This window comes from Peromyscus eremicus, chromosome 18, assembly GCF_949786415.1.
Source record: "Peromyscus eremicus chromosome 18, PerEre_H2_v1, whole genome shotgun sequence".
Classification (NCBI taxonomy): Eukaryota; Metazoa; Chordata; class Mammalia; order Rodentia; family Cricetidae; genus Peromyscus; species Peromyscus eremicus.
This window is the reverse complement of record NC_081434.1, coordinates 42,058,946-42,071,507: the sequence shown is the minus strand read 5'-3', so window position 1 is coordinate 42,071,507 and position 12,562 is coordinate 42,058,946. Positions and strand designations below refer to the sequence as shown.

Sequence of the window (12,562 nt, the reverse complement as noted above, 5' to 3'; positions counted from 1 at the left end):
CCTGGACTGAATCTAACAAGTTGAACACAATCCTCAGGGGAGTCTTTGCCATGGAGGAGATGGGAATGAGGGTAGGCTGGGGCAAAGGCTGGGCGGCGTGAAAGGGGAGAACAAGGGAAGCGGTGGCTGATATGTAAAATTAAATTAAATTATAAAATAAAATTGAAAAATAGATATGCATATTGTATAAAAAAATAAATAAAGGAAACATACAGCAAGCCTACAGCCAACATCAAACTAAATGAAGAGAAACTCAAAGGGATTCTACTAAAATCAGGAATAACACAAGGCTTCTCACTCTCTCCAAATCTATCAACATTTTACTTGAAGTTCTATCTAGAGCAATAAGATAACAAAAGGAGATCAAGGTGATAGAAATTGGAAAGGAATAAGTCAAACATTCACTATTTTCAGACGATATGATAATATACATAAGTGACCCCAAAAATTCTACCAGGGAGCTCCTTCAGCTGATAAACACCTTCAGTAACGTGGCAGGATACAAGATAAACAAACTAAAAAAAATCAGTAGACCTAAAATATACAAATGATGAATGGGCTGAGAATGAAATCAGAGAAACATCCACCTTTACAATAGCCACAGACAACATAAAATACATTGGGACAACCTGTCTGATAAGAACTTTAAATTTTTAAAAAAGAAATTGAAGAACGTATCAGAAAATGGAAAGCTCTCATATAGTCTTGGAAGGTAGAATCAACATAGTAAAAATGGAGATCTTACCAAAGGCAATCGTCAGATTCAATTTAATCCCCATCAAAACCCAACAAAAGTCTTCACAGACCTAAAAAGAACAATTTTCAACTTCATATAAAAACCAAAACCCAGGATAGCCAAAACAATCCTGTACAATCAAGGCATGCCTGGGATCATCATCCCTGACCTCATGGTCTACTATAGAGCTATATTATAAAAATAACTTGGTATTGGCATAAAAATTGACACATAGATCAATGGAATTGAATCAAAGACCCTGACATTAATCCAAAGACATATGAATACCTGATTTTTGACAAAGAAGCTAAAATTATACAATGAAAAAAAGAAAGCGTCTTCAACAAATGGTGCTGGCATACTGGCATAACTGTATGTTGACACATGCAAGAATGCAAATTGATCCATTATCTATGACCATGCACAAAACTCAAGTCCAAATGGATCAAAGACCTCAACATAAATCCAGTTACACTGAACCTAATAGAAAAGAAGTAGCACAGACACTGAGAGCAACACCTAATAAACGGGACCTCCTGCAACTGAGAAGCTCCTGTAAGGCAAAGGAAAGGGTCAACAAGACAAAATCACAGCCTACAGAATAGGAAAAGATCTTCACCAAACCCACATCTGACAGAGGGCTGATCTCCAAAATATATAAAGAATTCAAGAAACTAGACATCAAAAAACCAAAGAATCCAACTTAAAAAAATGGGGTACATATTTAAACAGAGAATTCACAACAGAAGAATATTAAATGGCCAAAAGACATTTAAGGAATTGCTCAAAATCCTTAGCCATCAGGAAAATGCAAATCAAATGACACTAAGATACCATCCCACTAACAAACTCACAGCTTGAGTGAGCTCTACTGACACTGGGGGAATCTTCATAACCATGTGACTTTTTTTGAGACCACCAATCTCTAAAATTCTGAGGATCTTCCCTGGGTGAATGTTCACTTCAGTGGTCTCATCCCTACTACTCCCCATTATCCTGATCTCATGTCTAAGCATCCTTTCTTTCTCAAATTATTGATTATTAATCTTGAGGAGGGGAAAATCCAACCCTAGACAGCGCACGCAAAATGAGCTTTCAATTTCACTTAGATGAAGTTTCTAATGAAGCAGAGGCCTAGATTTCTGGCTTTGGAAGGAGGATCTACCTAAAGGCTTCCATTGTGAACCCAGAGGCTCCTGCAAATGGCACCTTGGTTTCAAGTCACTTTTGGGTGAGGTATGAGACAGGGATGTAACAGCTATATCATGTGACATCAGCACATGGCCATTCTACTGTATCCTGGAGAGCCCTGGCATTCCATGTGATGTCACCAGTGTTGTGGCAACACCAACTGTCATTGGGGCATTTGTGCAGTGTCTCGTGTTTCACCTACAGACATGCTGACTAGACTGAACAGGATTCTTGGGAGACAGGATGGAGAGCAAATGGAGACCAAAGGGAGGCAGAAGGAAGATGGCCTTCAGTCTCCATGTCACACATCAAGAAATAAATGGTTCTGGGGAAAGCACAGTGAGTCCTGGGAAAGGGATGGGGAGTTTCCTGAAGGAGGAAGGCTTCAGCTGATCCTTCTAGGAGTGGGGCTAAGGGGGTGAGAGTTTCTGAGAAGCCATGGACCTATCCTAGTCCTCTGAGTTCTTCAAGAACAGAACAAAGTTGAGGATTTTTCAAGGTTAGTTTGGCAGAGAGCTATGGATGGTCAAGGCTGCAGCTGTTCTGTTGAGGGCCCTCTGCTTTCCCTCTGAGTGGGAAGGAAGCACAGAGGGACTAAAGAGGTTTCAGTACCAGACATGCACTTCACCCACACTGGATGTCTTTTGGTGTGTATCACTAATAACAAGGACAGCAAAGTCCTCTGGCCAGAGCTAGAGGTTCTCACAGTTTAAATAACAACCCACTAGCAGGGCAGGAGCCATCAAGTATTGCTGCATGTCAGTGACCCCTAAGGTTTCTGAGTTTCTTTCCTCTCACTCGCCAGTCCTCTTCCCTCTACCTTGAGTGCAAACTGGGACATCACTCTTCCTGTAAGTATTTGTTCTTGGTGTCAGAGGGCTCACCTGTGGATGCCCAGTCCTTAGGTATTTTCAGTCATACCTTTCAATAATTGATAACTCCTTTGCTAACATCATGATGGATGGAATGTACTCTGCTGAAGCTTTAGGCAAAAGTTTCATCATTACCTATATGATTATCATTGATCTGACAGGACCCACATAATCCTTCACCATCCCCATACATTGTAACAGCCCCGTGGATCTTCTCTAATGTGCTTGTTCACCTTGTGGAACTGATCTTCCTTCCTCATTATCCTGAGCTAATTTCTTAGTATCCTTTATTTCTCATCTTATTAGTTAGCATTCTTCAGGATGAGAAGAGCCATTCCTGGGCAGTGTTAGGAAATTGAGTCTTGCCCTCCATACATGATGAACTATTGAATTAGAATGAACTAGATTCTAATGAATCATTGAGATCTCTGGATTGGAATGACGAGGTGCTGAAGGCCCTGCTCTGTCTCAGAAAAGGCTGCTGGAAAGAGGAGCTTGGCTTTTGGTGAATTGGGGAAGAGTTTGTTATCAGATAGGTGATGACATTAGCAGTGACCCTAACAGTCCCTTCTCTGGAAATTCTATTGTATCCTGGAGAGTCATTGGCATCTTCTGTGAAATCACCAGTGTTGTGGCAATGTCAACTGCCCTTGAGTCATTTATTAAGAGCTCACAGGGTTCACCAATTGACATGTTGGCAAAACTGAGCACACTGATTCACATAGAAAGCACTGGTTTTCTAAGCAGGAGTTGATGCCACAATTGGTACTTCTCTTAATGGGGTGCAGTAGCTGTGAACATTTGAAGCAATGGCCCTATGCAGCTTACCTGGGTTGCTAAAGAGCAGATCCAAAGTGGAGGATTTCTGAGGGCAGAGGGCCAGGAAATGTCAGGGATGCAGCTGCTATGCTGGGACCTTTTCCAGTTCATTATGATTGGCAAAGTATGCTAAAGGAGGCCCAGAAACACTAATGAGGTATCAGGGTAGCATGTTGCTACACTTTATTCTCAGTGGATTTCTGTAGATTTCATGGATATCTGATATAAATACCAGGAAGGGAAACTTTCCATCCATGTACCCAGGTCTGAGACATTCAGTTGCTTTTAGTCCTGCACACAGATTATCAGGGCTGAGAGATACAAAGCACCAGGCAGTCCAGAACTTTCTTGCATCACATTAGGTATCTGGTGAGAATTCCAAACCAACATGGCTGGCCTTGCTTATGCCTTTCAGGGACAGTGGGGCTGAAGTAGGGCCTGAGGCATATATCTATCCCTAGAGATTAGAGATAGACACATAACTTATGGTCCCCAGTTTAAGAATATCTGCTCGGATTTTTGAGGGCTTCACTGGGTGCCATGCATTTCCTCTTCCTCAGGACTCCTCTTGGGACTCCACATGATCTCTCTTGGCCCTATGCCGTTCATCTGGACTAATTCACTTGTGTTTATGTACCTACAGGGACTACTAGGAAGGCATCATCCACACCCTTCTTCCTCACTGAGCAGGAGCAACAGCTGAACCAGGTGGATAAACTGACCCTTCAGCTACAGATGATGACCAATGAGAGGAATGAACTGCTGGAACTCCTGGCCCTTTATAACAACAATGAGTTGAACAACAGGTACTCAACATGCCCTTTTCTCTGGTGACTGTCTTGAACCTACTGTGTCCTGAGTGCATCTGAGAGGCAGAACTGAAGCCTGTATGATTGAGATAGGACATAGTCTGTTCTGAATCCTCCCAATGAAAACCAGAGCTTGTGGCCTGAATCACAATCTACAGAGAGGGGCAGTAGGGTGTAATATCACAACATGCATTTCAAGAGGCCCTGACAGGCATTGGCTTTTAGGAGATGCTCAGTGCTCTGAATTGATATTTATTTTTGCTTTTTGCTATGGCAGCAGCTTGAATGGCCTGGTGGGCCTACTCAGTCCATCTGTGTGTCTCCAGAAGGCCTGGAATTAATCTCCTCTCCTCTCAGCTTGTTCCTTATACTATGAGACAATGCCACTTACCTGCGTTTCTCTGACATCCTAACTGTGTGTGGGTTTATGTGTGTGAAGTGCTCTCTAAGGGGCCCAAACATGGCAGTGGCAGGTTTTTCCTTTTTCACTTCCCTCTCCCTTGATAAACCATTAGATTACATTCCTAAATTTAGTCCCCAAAGTCCATTCCCTTTAGTGGACACTGACTCATTCTTGAAACTAAACACCAAAATCTAATAATCAAAATTCATTACTTGGCTACACTGGCTAACTGATCCAATCAGATCTCAACAACTCACCCTAGCACAGATTAACGTTTTCTTCTTAAAAACCCACTGCTGAAAAAAGCCTGCTGCTTGCTGTCTGCCTTTGCCTGATCAAGAGATATGCTCCCAATGCCATGCTTGTCCTGTGGGGTAATAAATCTCTTTGTGCTGAGGATTGTGTGTCTGAGTGTGTTCGGTACTGTCTTTGAGAGGCTTACTTACAGTGTGTGTGTGTGTGTGTGTGTGTCCTTCCAGATCCTGTGAGTCAGAGCTTGATAGTAGGCCTGAATATTCACATGTCTCAAGATTTCTGGTGATGTAAGTGCTGAGGCCAGGGAGCCCCACATTGAGCATCACTGCTCTCAGCTTTGTGCTCACCCTGGTCCCTCATTGGAATCCCCTTGGGAGTTTATAAACCATCCTCATGTAGTGCCTCCTTCATGGCACTATTAATTTTGAGTTCTGGATATCCTTGTAAGGAGAAAGAATCTCTGTTCTCAAGACAGTGGAAATGTCATTGCAGATTTCAAATAGACCCCGATCTGTGCCATAGACTCCTCAGACCCTCTTAGCTGGCTAGTCTACCCCTCCAGGCCTACTGAGGGAGCTCATGTAGTCCTGTCTCCTTTCCTATTGACACCCAGCCTTTCCTGGCCCTGGGACAGTGAGGCAAGTCTAATGCACATCAGGAGGTCCAGTACATAGAATTCAGGGTGTGAAATCCAGTGGGCTAGGGTAATACAAACAGAACCTTAATTCATGTGGTCCCTGACACCCGTGTTCATGGGGTTCTTTGCTCCTGGGGCCATGCCCTACCACAGGCTGATATCTGAGCTTGAGATGCTGAAAACACAGCATGAGAAGGAGATGTCAGATGTGAAGAAATTCCCCAAGGAGATCTGTGAGGCCTCGTACAAGTGCAAGGAGCTGAGTGAGCAGACCAACTCCTACCGGTGAGTGTCTAACTTAGATGGGACTCCAAAAATTGGTAGGGACTGCTTCTGTTAGTCTGAAGTTTCTCCAGTTCTGCCTGACCCAGCTGTCAGGAGGAATCTGTCCTACTCACCTCCTGAAGTCAAATAGTCCCAAATAAACAAACAGAGGTTTATATTACTTACAAACTGTATGACCAATGGCTTAAGTTTCTTGCTAGTTAGCTCTATCATCTTAAATTAACCCATTTCTGTTAATCTATGTTTGCCACATGGCTGCTGCATGGCCAGGCTGCTGGCATGTTGCTCCTTGGGTGGCAGCTGGTATCTCCTCCACCTCTGACTTCCTTTTCTGTCTCTCCTGGATTTTTCTGCCTGGTTCCATCCTGCCTTGCCATAGGCCAAAGCAGCTTATTTATTAACCAATGCGAGAAACAAATATTCACAGCATACAGAAGACATCCCACAGCAGCTTCTCCCCTTCTACACCTTTGAACAAAGGTGGGCTGTGGTTCTAGTCTGACCTCTTAGCAAGCAGCCTGCCTCATAGCTCATGGACTTGTGCCTCCTAAACTGAGTTCTCCTAAGAGTGAAGAGTCTTAGAGCCCCTCCCAACATTTTCCTGTCAAAGTCTGGAGCTTCTAGAGAGAAAACATGGTTTTCACCATGACTGTTTTCTGTGGCTCTGGCAGGAGCTTACAGAGTTGGTTTCTATGGGAAGCGCGGATGGAATGTATTCCCATTGGGTCCTCTGTCCGCCTCAGAGCATGGTTTGACTCTACCTGCTCATGTTTCCCCAATACTGTGAACAGTTAAACACCAGAGTGTGGGGGGAGGTGGAGGATCCAGTTTTCATAGGTACATGGATCCCTTTTGCTGTCAGGGTATTCAGAAGCAGTTTGAATCTATCTAGAATTTGGCTATTCTCTGGCTTTGGCCTGCACCTGAGTGATGCTGGCATGGCTAATGTGGGTTCCTGCCCAGGGTCATGGGGATGGGGATGTGGGGCCTTGCAGTAATAATGGTATTAGAGTCAGGAGTGCAGAAGCAGGTGGAACTCATCATCTTTGGTGATATTTCAGCACCCTCTACAGTCAGCTCCTGAGGGAATGGACTCAGCTAAAGGAAAAAGTGAGCATGTTGAAAAAGAACAACAGAAAGCTGCAGGGGGAGCATATTTTACTACAAGAATCCTGTGACGAGGCAAGGATGCTCAATGTGGAGGCCTATGGGAAGACCTATGACCTCTGGACAAGGCAGCAGCAGGTAGGTTTAAGCAGCAGGGCCAAGCCCCCACTTGTCTAACCATACACATACATATACACACACCCATGTAACCATCTACTCACTTATCCACCTGACCCATCCCATCCAACAGTTCATTTCTGTGATCATTCACAAGTCTTTCTGGGGAGTTAGCCTCTTGGAAGGCATTGCATGACTGCCAAGGAAACCCTACTGCTCTGCTAGAAGGTGCAGTCCATCGAGGGAGATGGGTAAATCACATTTCACTCACTGATATGCTACTATGGAAAGAGCAGTGCTATGATGGGAGCCACATACGGAGTAGCACAGAGATCTGAGTGAGTGAGGTCAAGGGTCTGGGTCTCACTTGCTTTGCATAAGTCATATGAGATCAGAGGCAGAAACAGTATGGAAGGAGGAACGTCCCCTACAAAAGCCAAACAATGGATCTATTTTAAAATTAATAAGTAGACTTCTCTTCTTTCACGGCATAGAAGTAACTTCCCAAGAAATGTCTGGGTTGTCTTACTAGCTTTACACATGGAACCTGACATTTTGATGCTCACTCTAACATGTATATGGCTGTGTTCTTAGGAAAGATTCCTTCTCATAGTTTTATAGAGTGCTGTAGTTCAGGAAAGTGCTGTGGGTGACATAGGTAGCCTCCTACTGTCTGACCTGGGCTGTTTTAATATAACATGCACTATAATCTGGTCAAAAGTTGTTGGGTAATGACAATGGGTGACTTCCATTCTCTGGTCTATCACTGCCTTCTGTGGAGGAGTCTGGGTAAAATTTGGGAGGAGTCTATGATGGGTCAACTTGGATCTATCAGGAGGCTTCCTGTCCAGCCATCTTCCATGGGCACTTGGTCTTGTGTGGTCAAACTCAGTTGTGCAGAGGTTGTTATTTATTTGTACAATCAGTGAGTCTGGCGATAAAAACTTCCCTAGGAGGGGAAACAAGCTCAGGCCAGGGCAGAAAAGCCTGGCTGAGTCTAAGAGGCTTGTAGACAACAGGGAGGACACACTCCCTCTCCCTGTAGTACAAAAGGTGTTGCAAGATTCCAGTATTCTCCCTTGCCCTTCTGGGTTCAAGAAAGATGTGTGTGTGTGTGTGAGTGTGTGTGTGTGTGTGTGTGTGTGTGTGTGTGTGTGTGTGCCTATGTGTTGTCTTATGTGTTTCTATGGGGTATGAGAATATGTGTTTGAGCCTGTATGTGTATGTTCACTCACTCATGGAACAATGGCACATCTTTAACAATGATGGAGAGAGACTTAATGAGAAAGTAGTGTGCCTAACCTGGTTAGTACCGCTTTTCATCAGTCAAAGAACAGATGGAGCTGCCCATCATTCTGCATGTCCACACAGTTAACAACAACAAAAGGCCACAAAATTGATGCAAGCTAAAAATTTTTTCAGGTCTTTGTAGAGGCAGAATTATTTATCTGCAAAGAAATCCTCTGGAGAAAACAAAGTAATGGTGTCCATGAAGGTGAGAAAGAGGTTACTGAGAGGCAGGAAAGGTGCCTGAGGGTTTGTGTCCTTCTCTGCTCTGGGTGAATGGTGGCTGACCACTGATGACTTCCCTGCATCCTGTTTTGTTCTTCTCCTCATCGCCTGCTGCCATTTTCCTTTCACCTTTGCCTAACCTTGGTTCAGCTAACCTTGTCCTTGGAGCTTGACCTGGATTTTACTCTCTAAGAAATTCTGCACCGCAGAGGTGCTTGTGGCTGCATCTCAGCCCAGCAGAAGTCCCACAGCTATGCTGAGGTGTGAGGAGAGGCTGTCTCAGTGCACCCCTTAGACTCACCATACTCTAAAGCACCCACTCCATTTTGTGTCTGCAGCACTCAGAACCTGCTTTTATTCCAAACTTCTTCATACTGAGTTAAAATCGGCCTGATGGAGGGTTGAGAGAGATGAGAACTCTCAGACATTGCTAGTAGTGTAAGATGGTGCAGCCCTGTGTGAAGCTTTATATAATTATTCAGAATGTTGAATGCAGACTCCAGTGGTCCATTGATTCCAGAATGTAAAGTAGGTGCCCTCAGAGAATAGGGTCAACAGGGTTACAGCAGGACTCATCAGAACACCTCCAGCTAGAAACTATTCAGATGCCCATCCTTCATTAGGAAAAACATACAATGTGGTCCATGGAATATTGTGAAGCTTGGAATAATACATGCAATCCTTTGGATGTGAGTTAATCAACCTTCTGTTACTCAAAGAAATTCCTGACATAATCATATTACTTGGAGAAAAGGTTAATATAGACTTCTGACTTTAGACATTTTTGTTTTGTTTTGTTTTCTGAGCTCATTCCTTTGGGCCTAAATTGAGGCAACCTGTGGTTTAGAGAGCTTTTTTAGGAGGAAGCTGCCGCCCTTGGAGACACTGAGAAGCATTGAGTGAGAGCAAGGGGCTGGTCCACTGCCATCCAGTGGTCCTTTGCTGGGTAACTAAGCCTTCAATGTACAGACTTGGGAACTTGCTAGGAGAGCTTAGATTACTGGTCAAGGAACCCTGGGGTTCACCTGTCGGTGTACAGGTTTATAAGGCAAGCACTACATTGACTTATCGGTCCACTGAGTTTTTCTCCCATGTGCTAATCTGACACACAGGCAGGCAAAACACCTGCACATATAAATTAAAAATAAAATGAAAATTATCAAAACAGAGTAAAAGAACACCATCTTCTCCACATCCCTGTGCTCAGAGTTTCCTGTGTTTTCCTGCCTCTGGGCTGGAATATGAGTAGAGAGTCTGTGGGTCAACGAAAGGTCACTTTCTTCTCCATAGTATCCCAGATGATGTCCTATTACATTAGTGTTATCTAGGAAACTAAAAAAGGATGCAATGTAGTGTGCTTGTACATATGCATCCATGTACATATATGTGTTCTCGTGTGTGTGTGTGTGTGTGTGTGTGTGTGTGTGTCTTCATGCTTCTGTATGTTCATGGGTGCAGGAAACCCTCTCCTAAAAACACAATCTTCTAATGAGCAGGAACATCAAAGACTTGAGGAAAATCTTCAGTCCCTGCTGAAGCAGAAGGAGCTGCTCACCTGGCAAAGGGACTTGGCAGTAAAGCTGCAGCATCACTTCACTGTGTACCAGATGAGGTAGGAGCCTAGGCTTCCAGAAGCAGGTGGATCCAAGTGGGTTCACTGTACCTGGATCTCTGTCCTCTTTGAGTTTCTGTTCCATTGGCAAAGCTTCCAGCCACAGCCAGGGAAAGAACACCTCAGAGTGTCGTTACTGGCTCAGTCAACAGGAACTTATGTCCTGGAAACAATATGCTTTCTCCTTTGTCTTATGTGGATTGTGTCCCCTTCTTCCATTTTGAGACCTCTACTATGCTCTGAGTATCTCATCTCTTAATTTAGATCTCTTCACAAATATTTCCATGGTAGCCAGAAACCTAGAGGGGATCATCAATCGTGAAGGGAAGTGCATCCTCTTGCAACTTTATTTTTCATCAGGAACATCACTTCAGAGATGTTTCTACCCTTTGGTAGATAGCACACAGCAGCCTACTGCTGATTGCAGGCTCTCTGCACTGTTTATCAGTTTCTCATGACAAGATTTACACTGGTCATAAACAGAGTAGGAGTTGACAATTTAATCCCATGCAGGGGTCTGAGCTTTAGGAATAATCAAAGGCTATTCTGCATTGCTGTATAGGCTCCACTAGAGGGCAGGCATAGAGTTTTCCAGGAAGTTCACATTCACCTGGTATCTAATCAAGGCCAGCTGCATCTCTCCTGACCTGTGCCTCAGACCTTCTCATACTTATATTTCTCCAAAATGATGTCTTTGGACTGTTGGAGAAATATGCTGTTTTTTCTAATCCAGCACGGTGTGTATTTTCCAGTTCAACTTCTAGCAGTTTTTAAAATTTGAGAAAAAAAATCTTGCCCAGGACCTCTCTGACCCTTTTCCCCTGAGGAAGCAGGGAATTAACTCATCTGAAAGGTACTGCTTGATTGTCTAGCGTAGTAGATCTAGTTGGGGCTCAAAAGCTGACATGGCAGGTCCCCACCGCCCCCATGGACTTCTGCTCTTGCTGCCTTCTTCCCTTAGGTTTGAAAACCTTCAGCAGGAACGGAGCAGACTACAGTCCAGGATAAGAGCCTCCTGCACATGGAGCTGCTGAAGCAGAAACACTATGTCCCAGGCAAGTAATCCACAATTGAGCCCCATCTCCAACAGCAGGGTGTTCATGGGGTGTGTTTCCTTCCTTAACTTTTGTTTACTAGGGATGAATAGGCCCTGATTTTCTTGCCAGTGGCACAGCAAAACTGTTTCTGAATCATATTTTTCTAATGATTTTCCATAACAGCACCTGTTAAGAAGACTGAGAAGGCAAGAAGCAGCCAGGACACCTTGAAGGCATGACATTCTACACTCCAGGTTCAAGGCCTCCTCAGAAAATGCCACCTCTTTTCAGCTTTGAACTCACTAGTGATGCAAATATCAACCTACCATCAGGGGATCCAGCCATAATCTGATCCACATCTGTTGGCTCACTATCCCCAGAGAAAAGTTTGTGTCAGAAATAAGTCTAAGATACAGAGAACACAAAATAAATTACTAAAAACCCTGAGTCCATATGTAATAGGAAATCTGACAAGAAAGACTGTGTTAATGTCACATTGCCATCCAGACAGACCACACCAAAAGCATAAGATCCTCTCTAATGCAGTGCTGATGCTGACGCCATGTCATGGGCAAGTGTTGCTGAAAATAATTCTCTACAGAGAATAAGCCAGTTCCTCACCGCTTTTGCTCTTCCATAATGAAATTCCAAAGAAAGTTGTAATTTCCTCAATTTTTTTTGTTTTATATCTTGGGATATTTATGCTTTGGTTTTTGGTTTTCTTCATTTTCATTTAAGGTTGTGTTAATTTTTGTTATTGCTTTTATCTTGTCATTGTTTTAATAGTTTGCTAAGGCTATACACTGTATATAATGATGCTGTTTTGAAAGCCTCCATTGAGTAAAATGAATGTATTTTATGAATAAAATAAATTTCAAACTGTTCACTCTAAGACTCTTCTTTAGTCAGATGAGGTTTCACACTCCTGTAAACCCAGAACTCACAGGCTTGTACTTATCTCAGTAAGTTCCAGGAAGCTCAGGCTGCACAAGGATTTTCCATTCATGGGCCTCAGGGATACACAGAAGGATTGCACCTGGATGTGGATGGCATAGCCTACTCCATGTATACCCACTACATAATAGAGAAAAACTAGATGTATTGTATGCTTGAGGTCATATATTTAGCTACCAGTAAAATGTGGTACACTGTACACACATGTTCATGAAA

At 43.5% G+C, this 12,562-nt stretch overlaps 1 protein-coding gene across 3 annotated transcripts; it reads left to right on the top strand.

Annotated features, from left to right (window-relative positions):
* Nucleotides 1-2,080: 2,080 nt before the first annotated feature.
* Nucleotides 2,081-11,839, top strand: LOC131895115 (disks large homolog 5-like). 3 transcript variants are annotated; one of them, XM_059245534.1, is made up of 7 exons: nucleotides 2,081-2,266; nucleotides 4,262-4,424; nucleotides 5,876-6,007; nucleotides 7,069-7,252; nucleotides 10,240-10,355; nucleotides 11,317-11,410; nucleotides 11,576-11,839. In XM_059245534.1, exons 1-6 carry the CDS (start codon nucleotides 2,134-2,136, stop codon nucleotides 11,387-11,389), a joined length of 801 nt encoding a protein of 266 aa, XP_059101517.1. In that variant the 5' UTR covers nucleotides 2,081-2,133; the 3' UTR covers nucleotides 11,390-11,410; nucleotides 11,576-11,839. The 3 variants fall into 3 exon arrangements, with proteins under 3 accessions (XP_059101517.1, XP_059101519.1, XP_059101518.1); XM_059245536.1 differs by lacking the exon at nucleotides 2,081-2,266 and adding an exon at nucleotides 2,668-2,778; XM_059245535.1 differs by lacking the exon at nucleotides 2,081-2,266 and adding an exon at nucleotides 3,365-3,564.
* Nucleotides 11,840-12,562: the final 723 nt, after the last annotated feature.